The sequence below is a fragment of the Garra rufa genome, chromosome 6 (assembly GCF_049309525.1).
Source record: "Garra rufa chromosome 6, GarRuf1.0, whole genome shotgun sequence".
Lineage (NCBI taxonomy): Eukaryota > Metazoa > Chordata > Actinopteri > Cypriniformes > Cyprinidae > Garra > Garra rufa.
In genome coordinates, this window is record NC_133366.1 from 4157646 (window position 1) to 4176852 (window position 19207).

At 34.1% G+C, this 19207-nt stretch overlaps 2 protein-coding genes across 2 annotated transcripts in view; both read left to right on the forward strand.

Annotated features, from left to right (window-relative positions):
* LOC141336323 (uncharacterized) overlaps positions 1–3362 on the forward strand; it is a 47592-nt gene extending 44230 nt beyond the window's left edge. Inside the window, exon 19 of the mRNA XM_073841895.1 lies at positions 3303–3362. Within this exon, the coding sequence (XP_073697996.1) occupies positions 3303–3362 (60 nt within the window). The remainder of the gene's footprint in view (positions 1–3302) is intronic.
* A 4268-nt stretch (positions 3363–7630) lies between these two features.
* On the forward strand, positions 7631–18535 carry LOC141336324 (adhesion G protein-coupled receptor E3-like). Its single transcript, XM_073841896.1, has 15 exons — positions 7631–7652; positions 7812–7850; positions 9694–10077; positions 14068–14099; positions 14295–14372; positions 14497–14686; positions 15033–15152; positions 15265–15446; positions 15544–15705; positions 15784–15993; positions 16071–16300; positions 16381–16447; positions 16525–16616; positions 16903–17065; positions 17740–18535. The coding sequence occupies exons 1-15, from the start codon at positions 7631–7633 to the stop codon at positions 17794–17796; spliced, it is 2028 nt and encodes a 675-aa protein (XP_073697997.1). The 3' UTR covers positions 17797–18535.
* The last annotated feature ends 672 nt before the right edge of the window (positions 18536–19207 follow it).

A 19207-nucleotide genomic window follows, 5' to 3' on the forward strand; every position in this document is an offset into this window, starting at 1 on the left:
AACTAACTAGAGCATAGCTGGCAACCCGTCTCACGAAACTCTACTGACTTCGTGATTGGTAGATAGCTGGAGGGTGGAGCCTCAGACCAAAACACAACACAACAACAATAACATCAGTTGAGGGCTGCAACTCTCACTTTTAAATGACAATATCCTGGCCGGACCACTGTTGTCAGTGATATAAGTATTTGAAATGAACATGATTTCTTAATGTCTAGTGACATGTCAAGGCCATTTTATGAATAACTGATACAAATTTTTTACATACAGTTCCTTTAAGAGCAGGACCGTTTTAGCCACTAAGAGTTTAAAGTTTCAGAATTGTTTTTTCTTTTTCAGACTTGATATTTGAAATTTTTTTATTTGCAAATAAACGCTGACATTTTAAGCTGTCTCCTGATCCATTTCTAATTATGTTCAGCAGAGTAATATATGTTGATTGTTGCCTCATTGTAAGACCGCATTAAAAAAAAAAAGCATTATAATAACACGCATTCATACACAGGGGTGTGTTAGTTATTGGTTGCGTATGGCATTAAAAATGTTAGAAATTGCATTAAAAAGGGCATTAAAAGGCATTAAATAAGATTTGAAAATCCTCCAGAAATATGCACGATATTGTTATCGTGGGCACTTCAAAATACCGTGAAAAAAAAAATCAGAATTTATATTTATAGAACGCGCATTAGCTTATTTTCCGTCAGCCGCACGGAAAACACGGTGTATATGCTGCGCGAAACACGTGCGCACTCTGAATGTAAACAATCCCCACATGTAGAAGCACTGTGCGCATGCGGCGCAGTGAGCACTCTAGTCTAATGTAAACAATCCTCACATGGAGAAGAAGCATGGCGGAAGGAGGAACACTGCCGACGATTTATCCCCCTTCTAAAAGCAGGGCTGCCAACTCTACGCATTCAGCGTGAGACTCACGCAATTTACACTTCTCACACACTCTTGCGCCAAGCATCCATTTTCTCACACAGAGAAAAATCACGGAGCAAAGAGAACATGGAGACCGACAGACTAGAACAGAGCAGGTTACTTTTGATATTAAAAAAATTCAGGTTCTGTCCATTTTATTCCGAAATTCAGACAATAAATACCGTTTTGGTGCTTGTAAATGTGATGTGACCGATCGCTGTAGCGCTTCAGTTCAAGTAAACCGATCATCTGTTACTTTTTATTTAAAGATACAGTACAACTTACCGAAAGATATGCCTACATAATTTCGATCAGTGTTCTTCAACCACGGAAAGAGGTCAATAAAACTGCAGGTGAACAATTATGTCACGGAACGTTACATTTTCCTTAGTTGACTAGAAAAAAAAATAGCTATAGAGAGGAGTATTTTGCTAAATATAAGCACTATATTACATTTGTAATATATTTTTACTTGTCATAATTGTTATTATAATGAAAACCAAATTGTATTTAATTTAATTTGTTAATTTTTAACCTTTAATAATACCAGCCAACAGGGCTCTCTGTATGTTTACAGCATTATGTGAGATATATTTATTTTTTCTTGAGAAAAATTTATATGTAGGCTATCTAAACAAACAGTATTCCAACCAATCAGCGTCAGGGGTTTGGTGTTGTGGACTTTCGCTCCGCCTCCCTCACATCCCAGCACCAGTACGAAAGTCCACAACACCAAACCCCTGACGCTGATTGGTTGGAACACTGTTTGTTTATCTGTGGAAAGGTTGGTAGTGCCGATTGTTTTTTAGGCATATCTCGGACCCTAGGCTGACCAGAGAGACACATTTTTTTCACAGACAATTTATGGGGCAGGCAGCGAGCGGATCATGAAGAAAGGTCAGCTGAAATTGACACTTTATGTTTTAGGCTAGAAATCGCTGATTTAACCTTTAACGAAGAAAAACTGTAAGAGAGTTCTCAGTAAAGAGCGTATTCATGCTATGTAGAACATAAATATATAACAAATACAAAATATACGCTTTGAGTAAAGTAGAGGAAAGTTAAAGTTAAAATAAACTTTTAAAATAAAGTAAAAAATATCTGTGCCTATAAAGTGACAATTTAGTGTGTGTAGTAACTGTGGTGCTTCTATTTAACTGATAAAAAGCAGTTGCAAATGTTGTACAAAATGCACTCATCTTTTCACCAATAAATTGTGGAACAGCTGATTTTTTTATTATCAAATCAGAAAAGTTTTCCGCAACGTTTTGCAGCATGTCTGCAAAGTATCCCAAAAATTACTTCCAGAACATGATGAATAATGAAATATGCTTAGCCTCGACAGTCTTGTACTTGTAACATATTACAAGTAGCGCAAGTTATGTAATAATATTACTTTTTCCAAGTAACTAGTAAAGTAATTCATTACTTTTTTATTGAAAATATCTGAGTTACTTTTTTTCCATTTATTGATTAAAAGCTTATTGAGTAAGATGTTACCTTAGTTCTAAAATAAATGTGAAGATGCATCAATTAAATACAGTACTCCTCAAAATGAATAAAAACAATGAAATTTTAACGCTAACCTGCGATAATTAAATGATAAATAATACAAATATCTTTTATGTATTTAATTCCATTTTATTAACCGATGTCTTGCTGCAGACCTTCGATGATCTAATTAATCCATACTAATAAACTAAAATTTACCCAAGATAATCTAACATTTGTTTTCCTTTTTTCTTTTTCTTTTTTTATTGCTGAAGAGTTGACATTTTTTCTTCCGCGGTCTACTGTACAGACATGAATTTACTTTTTTCTAAGCCTGAGGCTTTTGGTGTGAAAAGGCTTTTACATTTGCGAAAAATAGAACTTTTTAGATTAAAAACAAACAAGCAAGCCTTGCCCAGATTTAAAAAGTAACACAAAAATAATGTAACACATTACTTTCCATAAAAAGTAACTAGGTAACTTAATTAGTTACTTTTTTAGGGAGTAACTCAATATTGTAATGCATTACTTTTAAAAGTAACTTTCCGCAACACTGGTCTTTTGTACGTACTTCCTGATGCATGCACATATTCTCAAGAGGCCAAGACCACAAAAATTATACAGGCCTTATACAGTAGAGTCCACTAGTCAACATAAGAGCACCACTCTCAGGGTCAATTACTCAAGGACGCTAGACTGCTACCAACAGTGTTCTGTCATTTGAATGTAAAAGTTTTCAGGTAATGACAGGTTAGTTATGTAGCCTACAGAATCTGTCTCACTGAAACTGCAAACAACAAGACAATAAACATGAGTTTCAGAGGTTAACATGACTTTGGCTTTCATGAAGTCACTCACTCAGCTCCTCTCGTCTCATTCTTGTCCAGGTCAGACAGGAGTACAAGAAGTTCTTCAGATGTCTTTGCTGTGGATGCAAACACCGCTGAGGACTACAGCATCATGTTCAGGAAATGAGTGCCATTATCATATACAGTAATAGAGTGGAGTGTCATCATCGTTCAATAAAATACCACTACAACAGAATCACCGCTTTTAGATATAACTATCTGCTTTTATATAAACATTATCAATTATTTAAGTCTTATTTCATAGCTATCATTAATTTGGATGTAAATATTAACTTTCTTTAATTGCTAGATTTTTTTGTTTGTTTGTTTGTTGCCTCTCTTTTAGACTGTGATTTATTGTACTTCAGATCTTTCAATGGGTTTATGTTTTCTCTGTTATGTTTTTTTCTCTGTTACTGATTAAGAATATTTAGTGTGATGATAGCAGATGATTTGTAATTATTTTGTTATTGATATTTACCATTTTTAAAAATGCACTATCCAAACTTAACTTGTTATAATTCATCAACGCTTTTAAAAACAGACATTCAGCAGATTATTGGAATCATTTGATTCCAAAGGATTCTAAAAGTGGAATCATTTTGAAAGTTTAATTTTACTGTGAAGAAAATGTACTGTACTATTTTATTTTATACAAAATAAATATTTTACATAACAGGTTTAACTCTAAAATTGCTATAAAAATAAAAGCTTTATGTCCAAATAAGTTATGTTCCAAATTTAAAGTTGATATGAAAAAAATAGAGGTTCACCTGGTATTTTCTTTACAGCGTTATACCACAAACAGCCACCAGATGCCATAGAAACTCCACTATTTTTAAGGCATTTTTCAAAATGTCTTTGTCATATTGATTCTTTCTCAAAATACCACCACATACATAGTTTTGAGACTTTTGAGAGAAGATTATAAAAAGGATTGATTGTAAAAGACTGTAATGCATTTTGTAATACGACACTTGCTTCTTTCTATATGCACTTCAGAGATAATGTTCTTAATTATGAGCATGATAATAATATTATATAATCAGATTTAGTCATGAGCATGTCATATGTTGTATATCTTGTGGATATATTATCATTGAATGAATGATATCAAACATGGCAAACATGGCCACATGGTGTGTATCACATTAAACAGACATTTATCTCGGTCCACATTCACATTTCTAAATTAATTTCTAATTATTTGGTAATGTTAACTTTTAACATCTCAAGCTGTTTAACAATATTCTTAAACTGTATTTGGGTCTGTAAGAAAAACTTCTGCAGATACTGGTGAAGTGTTTAGCTTTTTAAGTCCTTATTTTTATTTATTTATTTATTTATTTTTTGACTGATAAACTCGTATTTTTCCTAGGATCTCATCAGAAATAGTTTTTCATTTGTAATATCTGACAGTTTCTTTGATGGCATTTTAGACAAGTTTCAGTTTTTTTTTTTTTTTTTTTTTTATGGGCCAAATACTTTCTTATTAAAAAAACTCCTGATCAATCATAAACAGTTAATGTTTGATCAAATGACGTCCAATATACTTCTACTCCTGGGTGGATTTGCATCTTTGATGTAAAGTAGTGGGCAGATCTGTGTTTATCTTGTCACAGCAGAAAGGAAATCGAGTAATATAAGGTACTTCTTCAATCCAAGGTGAATATCTACTGGGTTCAATGGTTTTATGCTTTTCAAATGTAGTGTCAAAGTGAATTTATCATGTACAACTTTAGTGGTTTAATCATATCTTCGGAAGCGATATGATCACTTTGGACTATGAACAGAGAGAAATTCACATTCAAATCAAATAAATGACAATTAATATTGTTTATATACATATATCAGATTTTGACTCTCTTGGTGTTTTCCAAGAAAAAAAATGGTTCTCTTTTTTTTTAATATCAGCTTTTGATCACCTTTTTTAGTTGTGGAGCTGTTTTAAAGCAAATGAGCCAAGCTGACCTTTGTATTCATGTTGGTTTCATATGTATAAAAGCATATTGGCATGTGTGTTTTTGTGTGTAGATTTGAATACAAATTTGAATTTGAGAAGGAGGAGATCATAAAATGTGCTTCCTCAGGCATAGCAGCAGATAACTGTTCTATTAACTTCAATATAAATGTTTACATGTAGTCGAGGGAAGATCATATCAGGATAAATCCATACCAGGTAAGATGCTCTTGAAATACTTCACCTAAAATACTCTCATGTGCTAGCTAGTTCAAGCTATGATGCTCTTTTTTCTATCTTCTGCCAGCTAGTTTTCTGTTGTACAGTACTGGTCAAACGTTTGATCACATTATTTTTTTCAATGTTATTAAGCTTGCTTTTATTTGATCAAAAATACAGAACAAAGTACAGTAATATTGTGAAATATCATTGCAATTTAAAGTAATAATTTTCTGTTTTAATATACTTAGATATTAATAAAGTATACTTAGATATAATAGAATGTAATTCAAAAATTTGGGGTCACTCTTTTGTTCCTTTCTTTGTTTTGAAAGAAAATAAAACTTTTATTTGCAAAGGATGTGTTAAATTGATGAAAGTTTATATTGAAGTTTTGCTATTTTGACTATGAGAATTGTAGATTCACACTGAAGGCATCAAAACTATGAATTAACACATGGGGGGTTATATATAAATAACAAAAAAGTGTGAGACAACTGAAAATATGTCATATTCTAGGTTCTTTAAAGTAGCCACCTTTTGCTTTGATTACTGCTTTGCACACTCTTGGCATTCTTTTAATGAGCTTCAAGAGGTAGTCTCATACATAAAAAGTATTATTCAATGTTTTTTACCTAATGGTAATTATAATTGGCATTCGGAGATCGACACCTCTTGACTGGCAAGACGGCCGCGAGAGGAAACTCAAACAGTGAAAGTGAGTTGTTCAAAACCTTTCTTTTTAGTAAACTCTGTGTACACAAACAATGTTCTCAATGCTGGAGTTCAGAGACCCAGGCCATACTTCGAGCAAAGTTTCATGAAAATAAAGAACACTCTTTGAATGAGAAGGTGTGTCCAAACTTTTGGTCTGTACTGTATTAAGTTAAAATACAAGTATATGACAATTGTAAGGAAAAGAGCTAGACTTATCTAAATGTATTTGCATTTTTTCCATGATTTTGTAATGCATTTATACACTGTAAAAAGTTTTCACCAGTTTCAACTTAACAATATTAAGTTCAGCAGCTGCCTTAGAATTTTAAGTTAAATCAACTTAAAACAACTATTAATTTCAGCTCACGAGAATAAAATTAGTTAAAAATGACTTGTACCTTTAAGTTGATTTAAGTTATGATTTGAAATGACTTGTACTTTAAAGTTGATGTAAATCAAAATTTTAAAGCAGCTGCTAAACGTGTTGTTAAGATGAAAGTGGTGAAAACTTTTTACAGTGTACACTGCAAAAAAAGTTATTTCAACTTAAAATAATTTGTTACCCCGCTGACTTAAAATTTTAAGTTTAGTCAACTAAAATATCCAAGTTGTCAATTAAATTAACATTAAGTAACTTAATATATCAAGTTGACTAAACTAAACAATTTAAGTTAGTGGGGTAACAAAGTATTTTAAAGTTAAAACAATTATTATTTTATACAATTCACATACTATATCTGCACATGTAAGAGGTTATGGAGATTTTTAATGATTTACCTTCAAACACTGATTGTAATGTCTTGTTATGATGGTTTTTTTATACTTGTGATCCACAATGGTACAATGTTGCCTAAGAGCAACAGCTGGATATGTTATGTTTAATTAAATCTGAGATACATATGTAATACATTAAAAACTAGATAAATCTGGTTGTTCAAATGTTTGGTTAAAGAAATTGATGTTTTCATTAAATCTATTTCTTTTTTTCTGCATGAAAATGTCATAACTTTCTAGTTGTTTGCTGTGGTACGATGTTGCTTTGAGGCAACAAACTTTATATACTTACAAATACATAAATTAAAAAATAATGAAAATGTTTACTGAATACTATTTTAGTGTCCAATTTTAAGCAGGAAAAACCTTATTGATCTCGTTTACCAAAATGAAGTGGATAAACACGAAAACCCTTGCTCTCTATTTTCTACAAACAAAAGCAAGATAGAGTAGCCCAATGGCGCCACCTTGTGTGTCTAAATTGTTTCCTACTCTTGTAGCCTACTTTAAATACATAAATGCAGCTGGATTTTCCATGTGCTGTCACAAAGAGGATATAAAAGTAATGCGTCAGTGCCAAAGCATATTAGTGTTTTTGTATTTCCTCTCTAACTGCTATGGAAAGTTGTCATCTGATTATTTCATTTCTATTATTATAGATCAAGAGATTAAACACACCAGACTGACAAAATTAACAATGGCTTCCTCTTTTCATAAAGGTGAGTATTTAAATAGTGGTTCTCACTGACCCAATATCTATTATGACAAGAACTGCAATCAGATTATGAATACAGTTGTCACAATCTCACAATTGCAATCCAATCCAATACATTTTCATCTGTTTTATTGATTATCTCTCCCTTCATATTTCATGACAGGCTTTGTAAGAGCACCAGCTATCATCTTTGTTATGCTGTGTAAGTCTGAGCAGTGTTTTCTTGTTCTGAAAGTAACACATAAGCAGGTTTGTTTAATAAATGAAATGGCTAATTTGATTAAAGTGTTTCTGGTCTGAACATTTCACTTTGTTTAAATGCTTCCCAAAATCAATATAAGATGCTGAATAAGAGTTTATTTTTCATTTGGGCACAGATCTAATGATCCTGCAGTGTAATTGGTGGTCTTTTCAGGAGTATGAAATCTCTCTTATTGTGGGACAACTCTTTCATTCAGATGATTGAGCTGTGGCTTTAATCTGCTGAACAACCAACATTTTAATATTTCACCCAGAATTTTCTGTTTTAAATAAGTGTATTAATTAATTAATTTGTTCGTTTGTTTATACAGATGTCTTGGCCAGTATAACTGTCACACAAGAGACAACCACAGCTGGTAATGTATTGTGTTAAAAATGACAAGTTTGTTTGTTTGTTTGTTTGCCTATTTACTTGCAGGTCTGCAAACAGTGTAGTATTTGACTTTTTATGCATTAGAAAATACAGTGGTGTGAAAAAGTGCTGGCCACTTCCTGATTTTTTTTTATTTTTTTATTTTTTTATTTTTTTTGCATTTTTGTCATACTTTAATGTTTCAGATCATCAAACAAATTGAAATATTAATCAAAGATAGCACAAGTAAACACAGCATGAAGTTTATTATTATTATTATTATTATTATTATTATTATTATTATTATTATTATTAAGGGAAAGCAAAATCCAAAACACTTTTTCACACAGGGTCATGGGGGTTTCCCTTGTTTTCCCTTCATTTAAAAGCTGAATGTTGTGTTTACTTGTGTTATCTTTGATTAATATTTAAATTTGTATGATGATCTGAAACATTAAAGTGTGACAAAAAAAAAATCAGGAATGGGGTAAAACGTTTTTTCACACCACTGTGCATCTTAGAAAATCATTTACTGGCGATTTTATACATTTGTGAATATATGTCTGTTCATTTGAACTGTATAACTTTTGGTTGGCAGTTCTGCCACCCATTTATGGTATTATCAGTGTTGGGGAAAGTTGCTTTTAAAAGTAATGCATTACAATATTGAGTTACTCCCTAAAAAGTAACTAATTACGTTACTTTTGCGTTACTTTTTAAATCTATTTGTTTTTACTATAAAAAGTTGTACTTTTGTCAAATGTAAAAGCCTATTCACACCAAAAGCCTCAGGCTTAGAGAAAAGCTGAACACGTTCGTACAGTAAACCGCAGAAGAAAAAATGTCAACTCTTCAGCAATAAAAAAAGGAAAACAAATGTTAGATTATCTTGAGTAATTATTGCTTATTAGTATGGATGAATTGGATCATCGAAGGTTGGCAGCAAAAACATCAGTTAATAAAATGGGATTAAATACATAAAGGATATTTGTATTATTCAACATATTTAATTATTGCAGGTTTGCATTGATGTTCACTGTTTTATTCATTTTGAGGATTACTGTATCTGTTTTTATTGAGTGAGATGAATTAATGCATGTTCACATTTATTCTAGAACGAAAGTAACATCTTACTTACGATTTCTGTCATCATGGGGACAGGAGAGCTTTTAATCAATAAATGGGGGGGGGGAAAGTAACTCAGATATTTTCTTGTCAATTAAAAAGTAATGTGTTACTTTACTAGCTACTTGGAAAAAGTAATATTATTCGTATCTAGCGTTACTTGTGATGCGTTACCCCCAACACTGGTTAATATTTTGTTAATTCTAAATAAAAAGAGATAGAAATAACTTAAGTTTTACATGTGATGAGATTATATAACAACAACAAATGTTTAAGAAATGTGATTTCTAAAATATTTTCATAACAGCCAGTCTTTCTGACCCCTGCTACAACTACACTGTGCTGGATGAACCATGGAGAGCCAACAGCAGTCAGCCATCAAACCCCTTCTACAAGAGTGACAGAGTTCCCACCTGGAGCGGCTGGTATCGTCTCTTCATTAATGGTCTGAGTGCTCAGATCTCAGACACGTGTGTCGCAAATTATAGCTGTGGCACTGCTGTCCCACTGTGGATTCGTGGTGGACACCCGACAGTACAGGATGGAGTTGTCACTCGAGATGTCTGCGGTCACTGGGACAATTACTGCTGTTATTTCGGGTCTTACCCCATTAAGGTCAAAGCATGTTCAGGCAATCATTATGTCTATGAGTTGGTTAGACCAACTGTGTACTGGTCAGCATACTGTGCAGGTGATTATATTTTGATCTTTTTCTACTCATTCATGATATTTGTGTCTCTGTTTATTAATCACTATTCATCCACACTTTCAGATGTTCACAGCATTAACACCAGCTCTACATCCATCACACCAGTGACTACCTCAACTGGTAATGTGTCTCTGTTAGCTTATTTTCTGGTCTAATGAATGATCTGTACCATTGAGTGTGAGTGAGTTTGTGTCAGCCGGATAGTTATATTTTACAGGTAGTTTTGAAACGACTTACTTTGCAAACTAGTATCTCCACCAGAGGTGGGTAGTAACGAATTACATTTACTTCGTTACATTTACTTGAGTAAATTTTGGGGGTAACTAGTACTTTTAGAGTATATTTAAAGATAGGTACTTTTACTCAAGTACATTTATAGTGAAAAAACTTTACTTTTACTTCGCTACATTTGATGGCGTTCCTCCGTTACTGTCCTCAGAAACTTGTCATTGGAATTTTCATTTCATGTCTGATAAAACTGCGTTAATGCTGGTTTGTGTATACAGCTGTTACTATGGAAACCGTAATATTTCAGCGCTCCTAAAGCGCCTCCTCGTGACCGAGAATCAATTTTTCATTTCCAATACATTTTTTTTTTTCAGCTGTTTATGGTCAAATGATTGCAATTATCGACCCATGTTTTTATGCAGCAAACACAGAGTTGTAAATGTAAAAAGTTAAGGTGCCTTCTAATATCTAAACAAGTACAAGTAAACAAGTAAATGCCATATATAGTGTAACATATTTTGTTTTTGTGTGAAACTGTATCTGAATTTTAAATCATGCCATTTTATGGCTTAATATTCTACTTTACATTGTCCAATCCCATTACTGTTTATTTTACTTTTGCAGATCTTAAAAATGGTTATGAATTGCTTTAAATTAATATTTAATATTATAAATTCTGCAGATACACTAAATGAAATAAATATAATGAAATAAAATTACTTCCTTGATATTTGTTTATATTTGTGGATTAAAAACATTTTTTATTAGACTCCTATCTGATTTTCTATATTTAAAAAAATGTCTTTTTTTATTTGGGTTAGTTAAATTAATTTTCGGGCTACCAAAAACTGAAGAGAACCTGCCCGAAGGGCTACCAGAAATTCTGCAAGCCCTGTGTGTGTGTGTGTGTGTGTGTGTGTATATATATATATATATAAATAATATAAATAATACAAATATAATGTTTTCAAGGAGAGGTGTGCGGAAGCTTTCCAAACAGTTTGAAATTCAGGGTCTTCACTTCATATCAAGAAGTAACTAGTAACTGGCTACTTGAGTACTTTTTTCATCGGATACTTTTTTACTCTTACTCAAGTAACTATTAAGATTGTTACTTTTACTCATACTTGAGTAAATATTTCCATAAGTACTTGTACTTTTACTTGAGTACAGATTTTGGGTACTCTACCCACCTCTGATCTCCACGAGAAATTATCATTTTAAAATAAGCAAATGCAGGATGTGTTAAAATACTGCTATCCACTAGGTGGCTTTGTTTGATTTGTAGAGGAACTGCACATTATAATAATAATAATAATAATAATAATAGTAATAATAATAATAATAATAATAATAATAAAGTCATGCTAATATTTAATATTTATGCTGGTACATCTGCTGTAATGACAAAGTTGTGAATTAAAAATGGTTTAAAATATATTTAATTGTAATTAAATTAAGTAACTATAATAATTACAATTAAAAAAAAATTTAAATAAATTGATAATAAAATAATTTGAATAATGAAGAATTCCAGGCTGAATGTTTTTCAGGGTTCTCAATCTTATGTTACACAATCATATGACTTACTGGAAAATACTGTTTACTTACCATGATAAAATAAATAAATAATAATAATAATAATAAGGCAGTGACTATTTGCACTAGTGTAAATAGCGATAGAGGCTTTTTACACTAAGTGAAAATAGCATATTTTCTTAACCATAGTTGCTATTTATACTATATATATAACTTTGGGTTATATTTACACTAAGTGTAAATAGCAGGATTTTTTAATATTCATAATACTTATTGCAAATAGACGAAATTATCTGCAAATCAGTATTGTAGGATATTAAATCAGTATGCTGTAAGCCCTTCCTACACCTACCTGAACCCTAACCGATACTTTATGTTAAACTTTTCAATTATGTCCTTCATTTTTATTGAAAATAAATGGCTTTCCGATCTGATATGAGATTTGAAAAGGGAGAAAAAAAGTTTGGCAGAAAGGGGATTCGAACCCAGATTGGTCATGTCGAAAAGAATGAAACCTGTGATTTATCTTCTGCACCACTAGATATGACAAGTAACAACCATCTTTTGTAGTGTTGACTATTTCAATCACACATTGGTGGGCGGAGTTAGTTTAAATAGCCTCTGCCAACCAAGACATGCTATTTGCACTTAGTGTAAATAGACACTCCGTGATAATAATAATATTAATAATAATAATGCATTTTATTTATAGGCACCTTTTATGAAACTGAAGGGCACCTTACAAGCAAATAAAATGCAAAAGGGTTTTTTGACATAAGGCAAAAATGTGGCCTAAAAACATTTTAGAGCTTGGCATATCTGTATCTATATATCTAAAATCATACAAATGTATTCGTTTACATAACTTTTCCAGCTCGGAAAACCACACCTTTAAAAGTTTTAAGCAAACTAAATATATTTTCAAGAAAGGTTGATGTTAGCTGTTTTAACTTATCTAAAAATCTAAAACTTATCTAGTCATCTAAAAAGGATGAAAATTCTGTCATCATTTGCATCACTTACTCACCCTCAAGTGGGTCAAAACCTAAAAAGTTGTTTCAAGGCACACTTTGAGGTTTGATGAGGCCAGCTGGCTGAAAAGTCCTAAATTTAGATTTCTAGCCACAGTGAAGTAGAATTAGTTAGACTTTTAAGAAAAAGTTGTTTTTTTTTGTTTTGTTTTTTGTTTTTAACAGTTTATCCCTCTGTTGACCCCTGTTACAACTACACTGTGCTGGATGAACCATGGAGAGCCAACAGCAGTCAGCCATCAAACCCCTTCTACATGCATGACATAGATCTCACCTGGAGCGGCTGGTATCATCTCTTCATTAATGGTCTGAGTGCTCAGATCCCAGACACGTGTTTTGCGAAGTATAGCTGTGGCACTAAAATCCCACTGTGGATTCGTGGTGGACACCCAACAGTACAGGATGGAGTCGTCACTCGAGATGTCTGCGGTCACGGGGGCAACTACTGCTGTTATTTCGGATCTTACCCCATTAAAGTCAAAGCTTGTCCAGGCAATTATTACGTCTATGAGCTGGTTAGTCCAGCCCTGCACAATTCAGTATACTGTGCAGGTATTTATATTTATGAATATTGATGGTTCTTGTGTCTCTATTTCTGTCTCTGTAGGATAAGGAATAGAGTTACTTTCAGGGTTAAAACCATATTTTCTGCAGCTTCTAGAGTATGAAATTTATCTGGTAGTCCATTTGGACTAGCAGGCATTTATTGTTTTTATTGGAAGAACTCAAACATCTTCATATGGCTTAAATCTGCATTTATCAAGCTAGTTTACATTATGGCATTCAAGCGAACTAGAATTAAATTTAATTACTAGTTTAATTTTGTCAACAATTTTGAATTGTTTGGTGCTCAAGTAAATTCTCTAGATCCTTATTGTGTTTTCAGTTTCCGTTTTTCCTCAGAGAAGTGTAAAAATAAAGTTTAACTAGATAAGAGCCAGACTATAGGCAATTTTCATGTGTAAATCTTGGTCAGGCAAATTTGGCTTTTATTTTACAAACTGTGAACAGGATTTCAAATGTAGAATTGCTGACTGCTACTAATCTATTATTATTATTATTATTATTAGTTTAAGATGAATTCTTGCCAAAATGTAGCTGTTTTTGGAGGGTTATTGCTCAAAATGTGGTTTGAGGTTTATTATTGTCTTCATGTTCATTTCTCTTATTGCAGATATACATATAACGCTGCAGGAAGGATGCACTGTAAGTTGAGTTTCTGAAATTGAAGTCTTTTATTAATTAATTACAGCCCAAAGAGCAGTGCAATAAAATGTGCACTGTGGATATTTTAAATATGAATGTAACATATGTATTCTTGATGATTTTGTGCACAAATTAACTTTTGTTGGCTATTAATATAAAAATCTGATCAAAATCATTTCACATTTGTGATTTCAGACACAGACTTCTTTAGATTGCCTTCAAAATCTTCTAGAGCAGATAGAGAACATTACAGCTCAAGTGCTTCCTTTGAATGTAAGTCTTCAAGAAAAAAGCCATAAAACAATCAAACCAAATATAGATAATAGATTGTCATAGCATTGCAGTCTTATTGTACAATCAGTAACTCAACTGAAATTTTTTCTGATCAATCAATTAGACTGTGACAAACATTTTGACTTTGGTCTTCAACACTTCAGAGAGGATTTTAGAGGCATCATTATTATCAAACCCAACTGAACTAGCCTCCTATGGAAACCGTGCGTTAAAAGCCAGTGAGAAGCTTGTTTCTACATTGGTGAAGCCAACAGACACAAATGACAGTGTCAGTTTTACTCTTGCTGCTGTTGGTAAGTGGAGACACAATTATTATTGATGGTAAAACATTATACATATATGTCAGAGACTTTATATAGTCTAATAATGCTTGATGCATAATCAGTTTTAGCAGAGATAAGAAAACATTTATTGTATTGCCAGTGTTCCATCAAATTAATATCAACATTACAAGGTCAAGTGACACCTTTATCCTCAAAAACATAAATTAAACAAAATATGAGCCAGATTACTTAAAGCACATAGTGTTCACATTGTATTTTGCAAATATTCACTGCCACAAAACAATCAATATTCACAAAACACTCAAAAAAGTTGCAAAATAGCACATAACTGCTTTTTTTTTTTTTTTTTAAACAGAAGGTCAAGTCTTCATGGTTGGACCACACGTCACCTTAGATAAAATCCCTCGACTTGACACAACAAATTCTTCTGTGGACATCGATCTCATTGGGATCGCCAACAACAACAATGAAACAAGTATGTGAAATGTTGTTTTTTTTTTTTAGAAAGACATACCACCAAATCACATTCACTTACAGTTTTCATTGTTGTTCTTGCACTCTTTTGCATTTCTGTTTCTGTCACTCAGGATCAGCTGCTGTGGCTTTCATGAGCTACAACACGATGGAGAATCTACTAAAGCCAGACTTTTTCAACACATCAAATAACACAATTAAAACCATGATGTCCACTGTGATCTCAGCTACTCTTCCCAAAACCACCAACACTAAACTCACCAAACCAGTCAACTTCACCCTCAGACACATCAGAGTGAGAGACTGAAATGTGTTTTTGTCCAAACTGAGAACTAATGAACGTCTAAAAACATCAATATTCAGTGTTCTGATATTTTCGTCATCTTTTGCAGGAGTTTGATCCCAGTGGTTCTCTGTCCTGTGTGTACTGGAATATCAGCGAGTGGATTGTTGATGGTTGTTCTGTTTTAGAGACCAACAGCAGCTACACTGTGTGTTCCTGTGATCATCTGTCGACATTCGCTCTCATCATGCAAACCAGCCGTCCACCAGAGGTACGAGAACATTTCTAATGAACACTGAAGAACAGCACAGATTTGTCACTCATGTACTCTGACATGTTTTTTTCTCAGAGCGACTCACAGCTGATGGAGTTGTTGGGTTTGGTGTGTGTGATCGTGGGGCTGGTGTTCTTCAGTTTGGCCCTGTTGACCTTTGCCTTTTGTCGCTGGAGTCCTGGAGTGAATAATGTGGCTCGAATCAACATCTGCATCAGTCTTCTGTTGGCTCACCTTCTGTTCCTGCTCACACAGCAGTTCCTGAGCGTCATCCGGCCTCAGCAGGTGAGAATGATGAAGGAGCCCTACAGCTCAGCACAGCCTCACTGAGAATCATCATAACCGTCTCTCATGGTCTCCAGGTGTTGTGTGCCGTGATCTCAGGCCTTCTGCACTTCTTCTTTCTCTCCGGCTTTGTGTGGATGTTCATCGAAGCTGTGCTGCTCTTCATCTGTGTGAAGAACCTATCACAGATCAGCTCCAGAAAGGAGGTGCTTAGCAGTCGACACCTGTGTGTGATTGGATATCTGGTTGCTCTGGTTGTGGTGGGCGTGTCTGCTGGTCTTTTTCCAGAAGGCTACGGCAGCGAACAGTGAGTTTAGTGTTTTCTCTTTTTTTCCTTCAAACTCAATCATCCTTCATAAACTTCACGTTGTATCTTCTTACAAACAGCTGCTGGATTAAAATGGATAAAGGTTTCTTCTGGAGTTTTTTGGGACCTGTTTGCGTCATACTAGGGGTATGTAGGTTTCATTTTCATGAGTTTGATTTGTATTAAAAGTTGATTAATTATTTATATTTTTTTCTACTTTGCAGCTAAACATGATTCTCTTTATCTGCATCGTCGTAACTCTGTACTCAACTCTCACAAAACTGAATGCTGAAGTTTCACAGTTGAAACAAACCAAGTAACAAACATTATTATGTAATCACTCTAAGGTAGAGGTCTTCAACCCTGTTCCTGGGCACCCACTATCCTGAAAAGTTTAGCAACAACTTAGCCAAGTCAAACACAACTGAATCAGACAATCAAGCTCCTCAAGACAGCTTGAAAATTGCAGGCAGGTGTGCTGATGCAGGTTGGAAATAAACTTTCCTGGAAAGTGGGTCCCCAAGAGTAGGGTTGAAGACCTCTGCTATAAGGAAAATCACATGTAGTCATCAAAATTGCATTATCCGCCTCCTTTCTCCTAGGATTATGGTGTTTAAAACACTGGCTCAGTGTGTGGTTCTTGGTTGCTCCTGGATTCTGGGTTTCTTCACTAATGACAGTAAGGAGCTGGAGATCCTCTTCTTGATCTTGAACTCCCAGCAGGGAACCTTCATCTTCCTGATCTACTGTGTCCTCAATAATGAGGTTAGCCATCACTCACCACCAGATAATCATATTTACCTTTTGTTTATTACAAACAGAAGTTAAATCTATTTCAATGCTTTGTATAAAGAATTGTTTTAGTCCGTAAATAACAATTCACAAGAGCAGTGATCAGTTAATCATCTTCAAAATTAAAATTCTCAAAAGTTCAGTTTATGCAGTACTCCTTTTTTTCTTTTGGATTTAGATTTTTCTTGGTTTTAAAATTAGGGCTGGGACACGATTAATCGCGATTAATCGCATCCAAAATAAAAGTTTATGTTAACATACTAAATGTGTGTTTACTGTGTATATTTATTATGTATATATAAATACACACACATACATGTAAAGCCTTTAAAAAATACTTATATGTGTGGATAGTTATTTTTGTATTTAATTTAGATTATATATAGAATTATAAATATTTTATTTATTTTAATTTATTTTTTATTTTCAGTTTTCTTTAATATACATGTTTGTGTGTGTATTTATACATACATTATATATATACACACAGTACACACACATACAGTATGCAATCATAAACTTTTATTTTGGATGCGATTAATCGCGATTAATCGTTTCCCAGCCCTATTTAAAATATAACCTGGACATGTTCTGATTTACTTTCTTAACCACAGGTTGAAATTCAATCTTGTCTTATTCTTGTCCAGGTCAGGCAGCAGTACAGGGACTTCTTCAAACGTATTTGCTGTGACAAACAACACTGAGGAGAAAAGTGCCATTATTATAAAAAGTGATTGTATTATTATTTAGATGGTATACGAGTCTCTGCATTAAATTTCACCACTTTGTTTCAACGAAACTGTAAAAGGCCTGATATAAACCTATAAAAGTATCTATCCTTAATGTTTCGGTGAAGGGACTGCTATTATTGTCTTACAGCCTTGAAATAATTTTATAGCAATTTAAAGAATGTAATGGTTTTTCTGTTTGAATTGTTTTATTGAAACAGTGCAATTGTAAATGAAACATTTATTCCTCTTTTCTGTTAAGCATATATTTAAACCCCTTTTTAGAAATAAATGTATATGGTACCTTAACACAGTCGTACACAAACCCAAGTTCAGCTACTGCCTTTATGCAAAAGATTTAAAAGAAAAGTTCAGCGTTATGGAAGGGGGAACTAATTCATAACATCAGTTAAGAAATGGCGATCACCCATATGGCAATGAACAGTGTAAATCTCCCTTGAAGCCAACCGTTACCGATCTGAAGGGTGTACAACATGTATTTACTGTAGAAGTTCTCTCATCTGAAGTACTGCCAGCTTCCCTCATGCTCATTCCTTGCACAAGAACATGGTCAAGTATATAATGTGCTTTGTATTTCATCAAGAAAAAAAAGTCCTTTCATCCCAACCCCTTCCCCCCCCCCCTCCTTTTCCTCTTTGTCTCCCACCACTAGAATTCATTTCCCAAAACACGATCACCTGTGACCCTATTTATATTATCCTGGGATTGTGACTGGTGTGTCATTTGTTCCCTTCCGAGGGAACTCTCACCGCGTCCCCTAGGGGTCGCTATTGGGGAACGCTGCAGCGTGACTCGTGTCTGAAGAATGCATAGAAAAACTCCATGAAATGGCCGGCGACAGCGTATGACGTCACTGCGGCGCGCACGTCGCTGCTGGTGCGTCACTACCGGGCGACACAGTATAAAGAGTCGCCGAAGTAAACATACACCCCCTTCGCTGTCTTCAGCCTTCTCTTTGTCTAGGAGTGCATATTCTCTCACCGGAGGCCTGCTTGTGACGTGTGTGGTAATCTGATACCCGCACTTTCACACCGCCCGAGCTGTGAGGGGAGAACGCAAGCAAGATTACCTCTTGAGAGAGTAGAATGCGATCGGTGCATTCATTGCTTGTTTGTAACGAGAGGCACGCTCTCATACCCACTTGCTACGACTCTCTGCTACGTGGGTGTGATAAATTACAGCTCGTCCAGCTCCCGAGGGACTAATGGGCTTATCGCGAAAACGCAGTACGCAAAAGTGGGAGGTGAGTTTCTCTGTTCCTCATTTTGCATGAGTGTGTTTGCCTCTCGCGGCATTAACAGATGCATTCGCGGCGTCGCCAGCGGCTCCTTGCTCGTTTTATTCCCGAGGGAATTTGGCGTCTGGG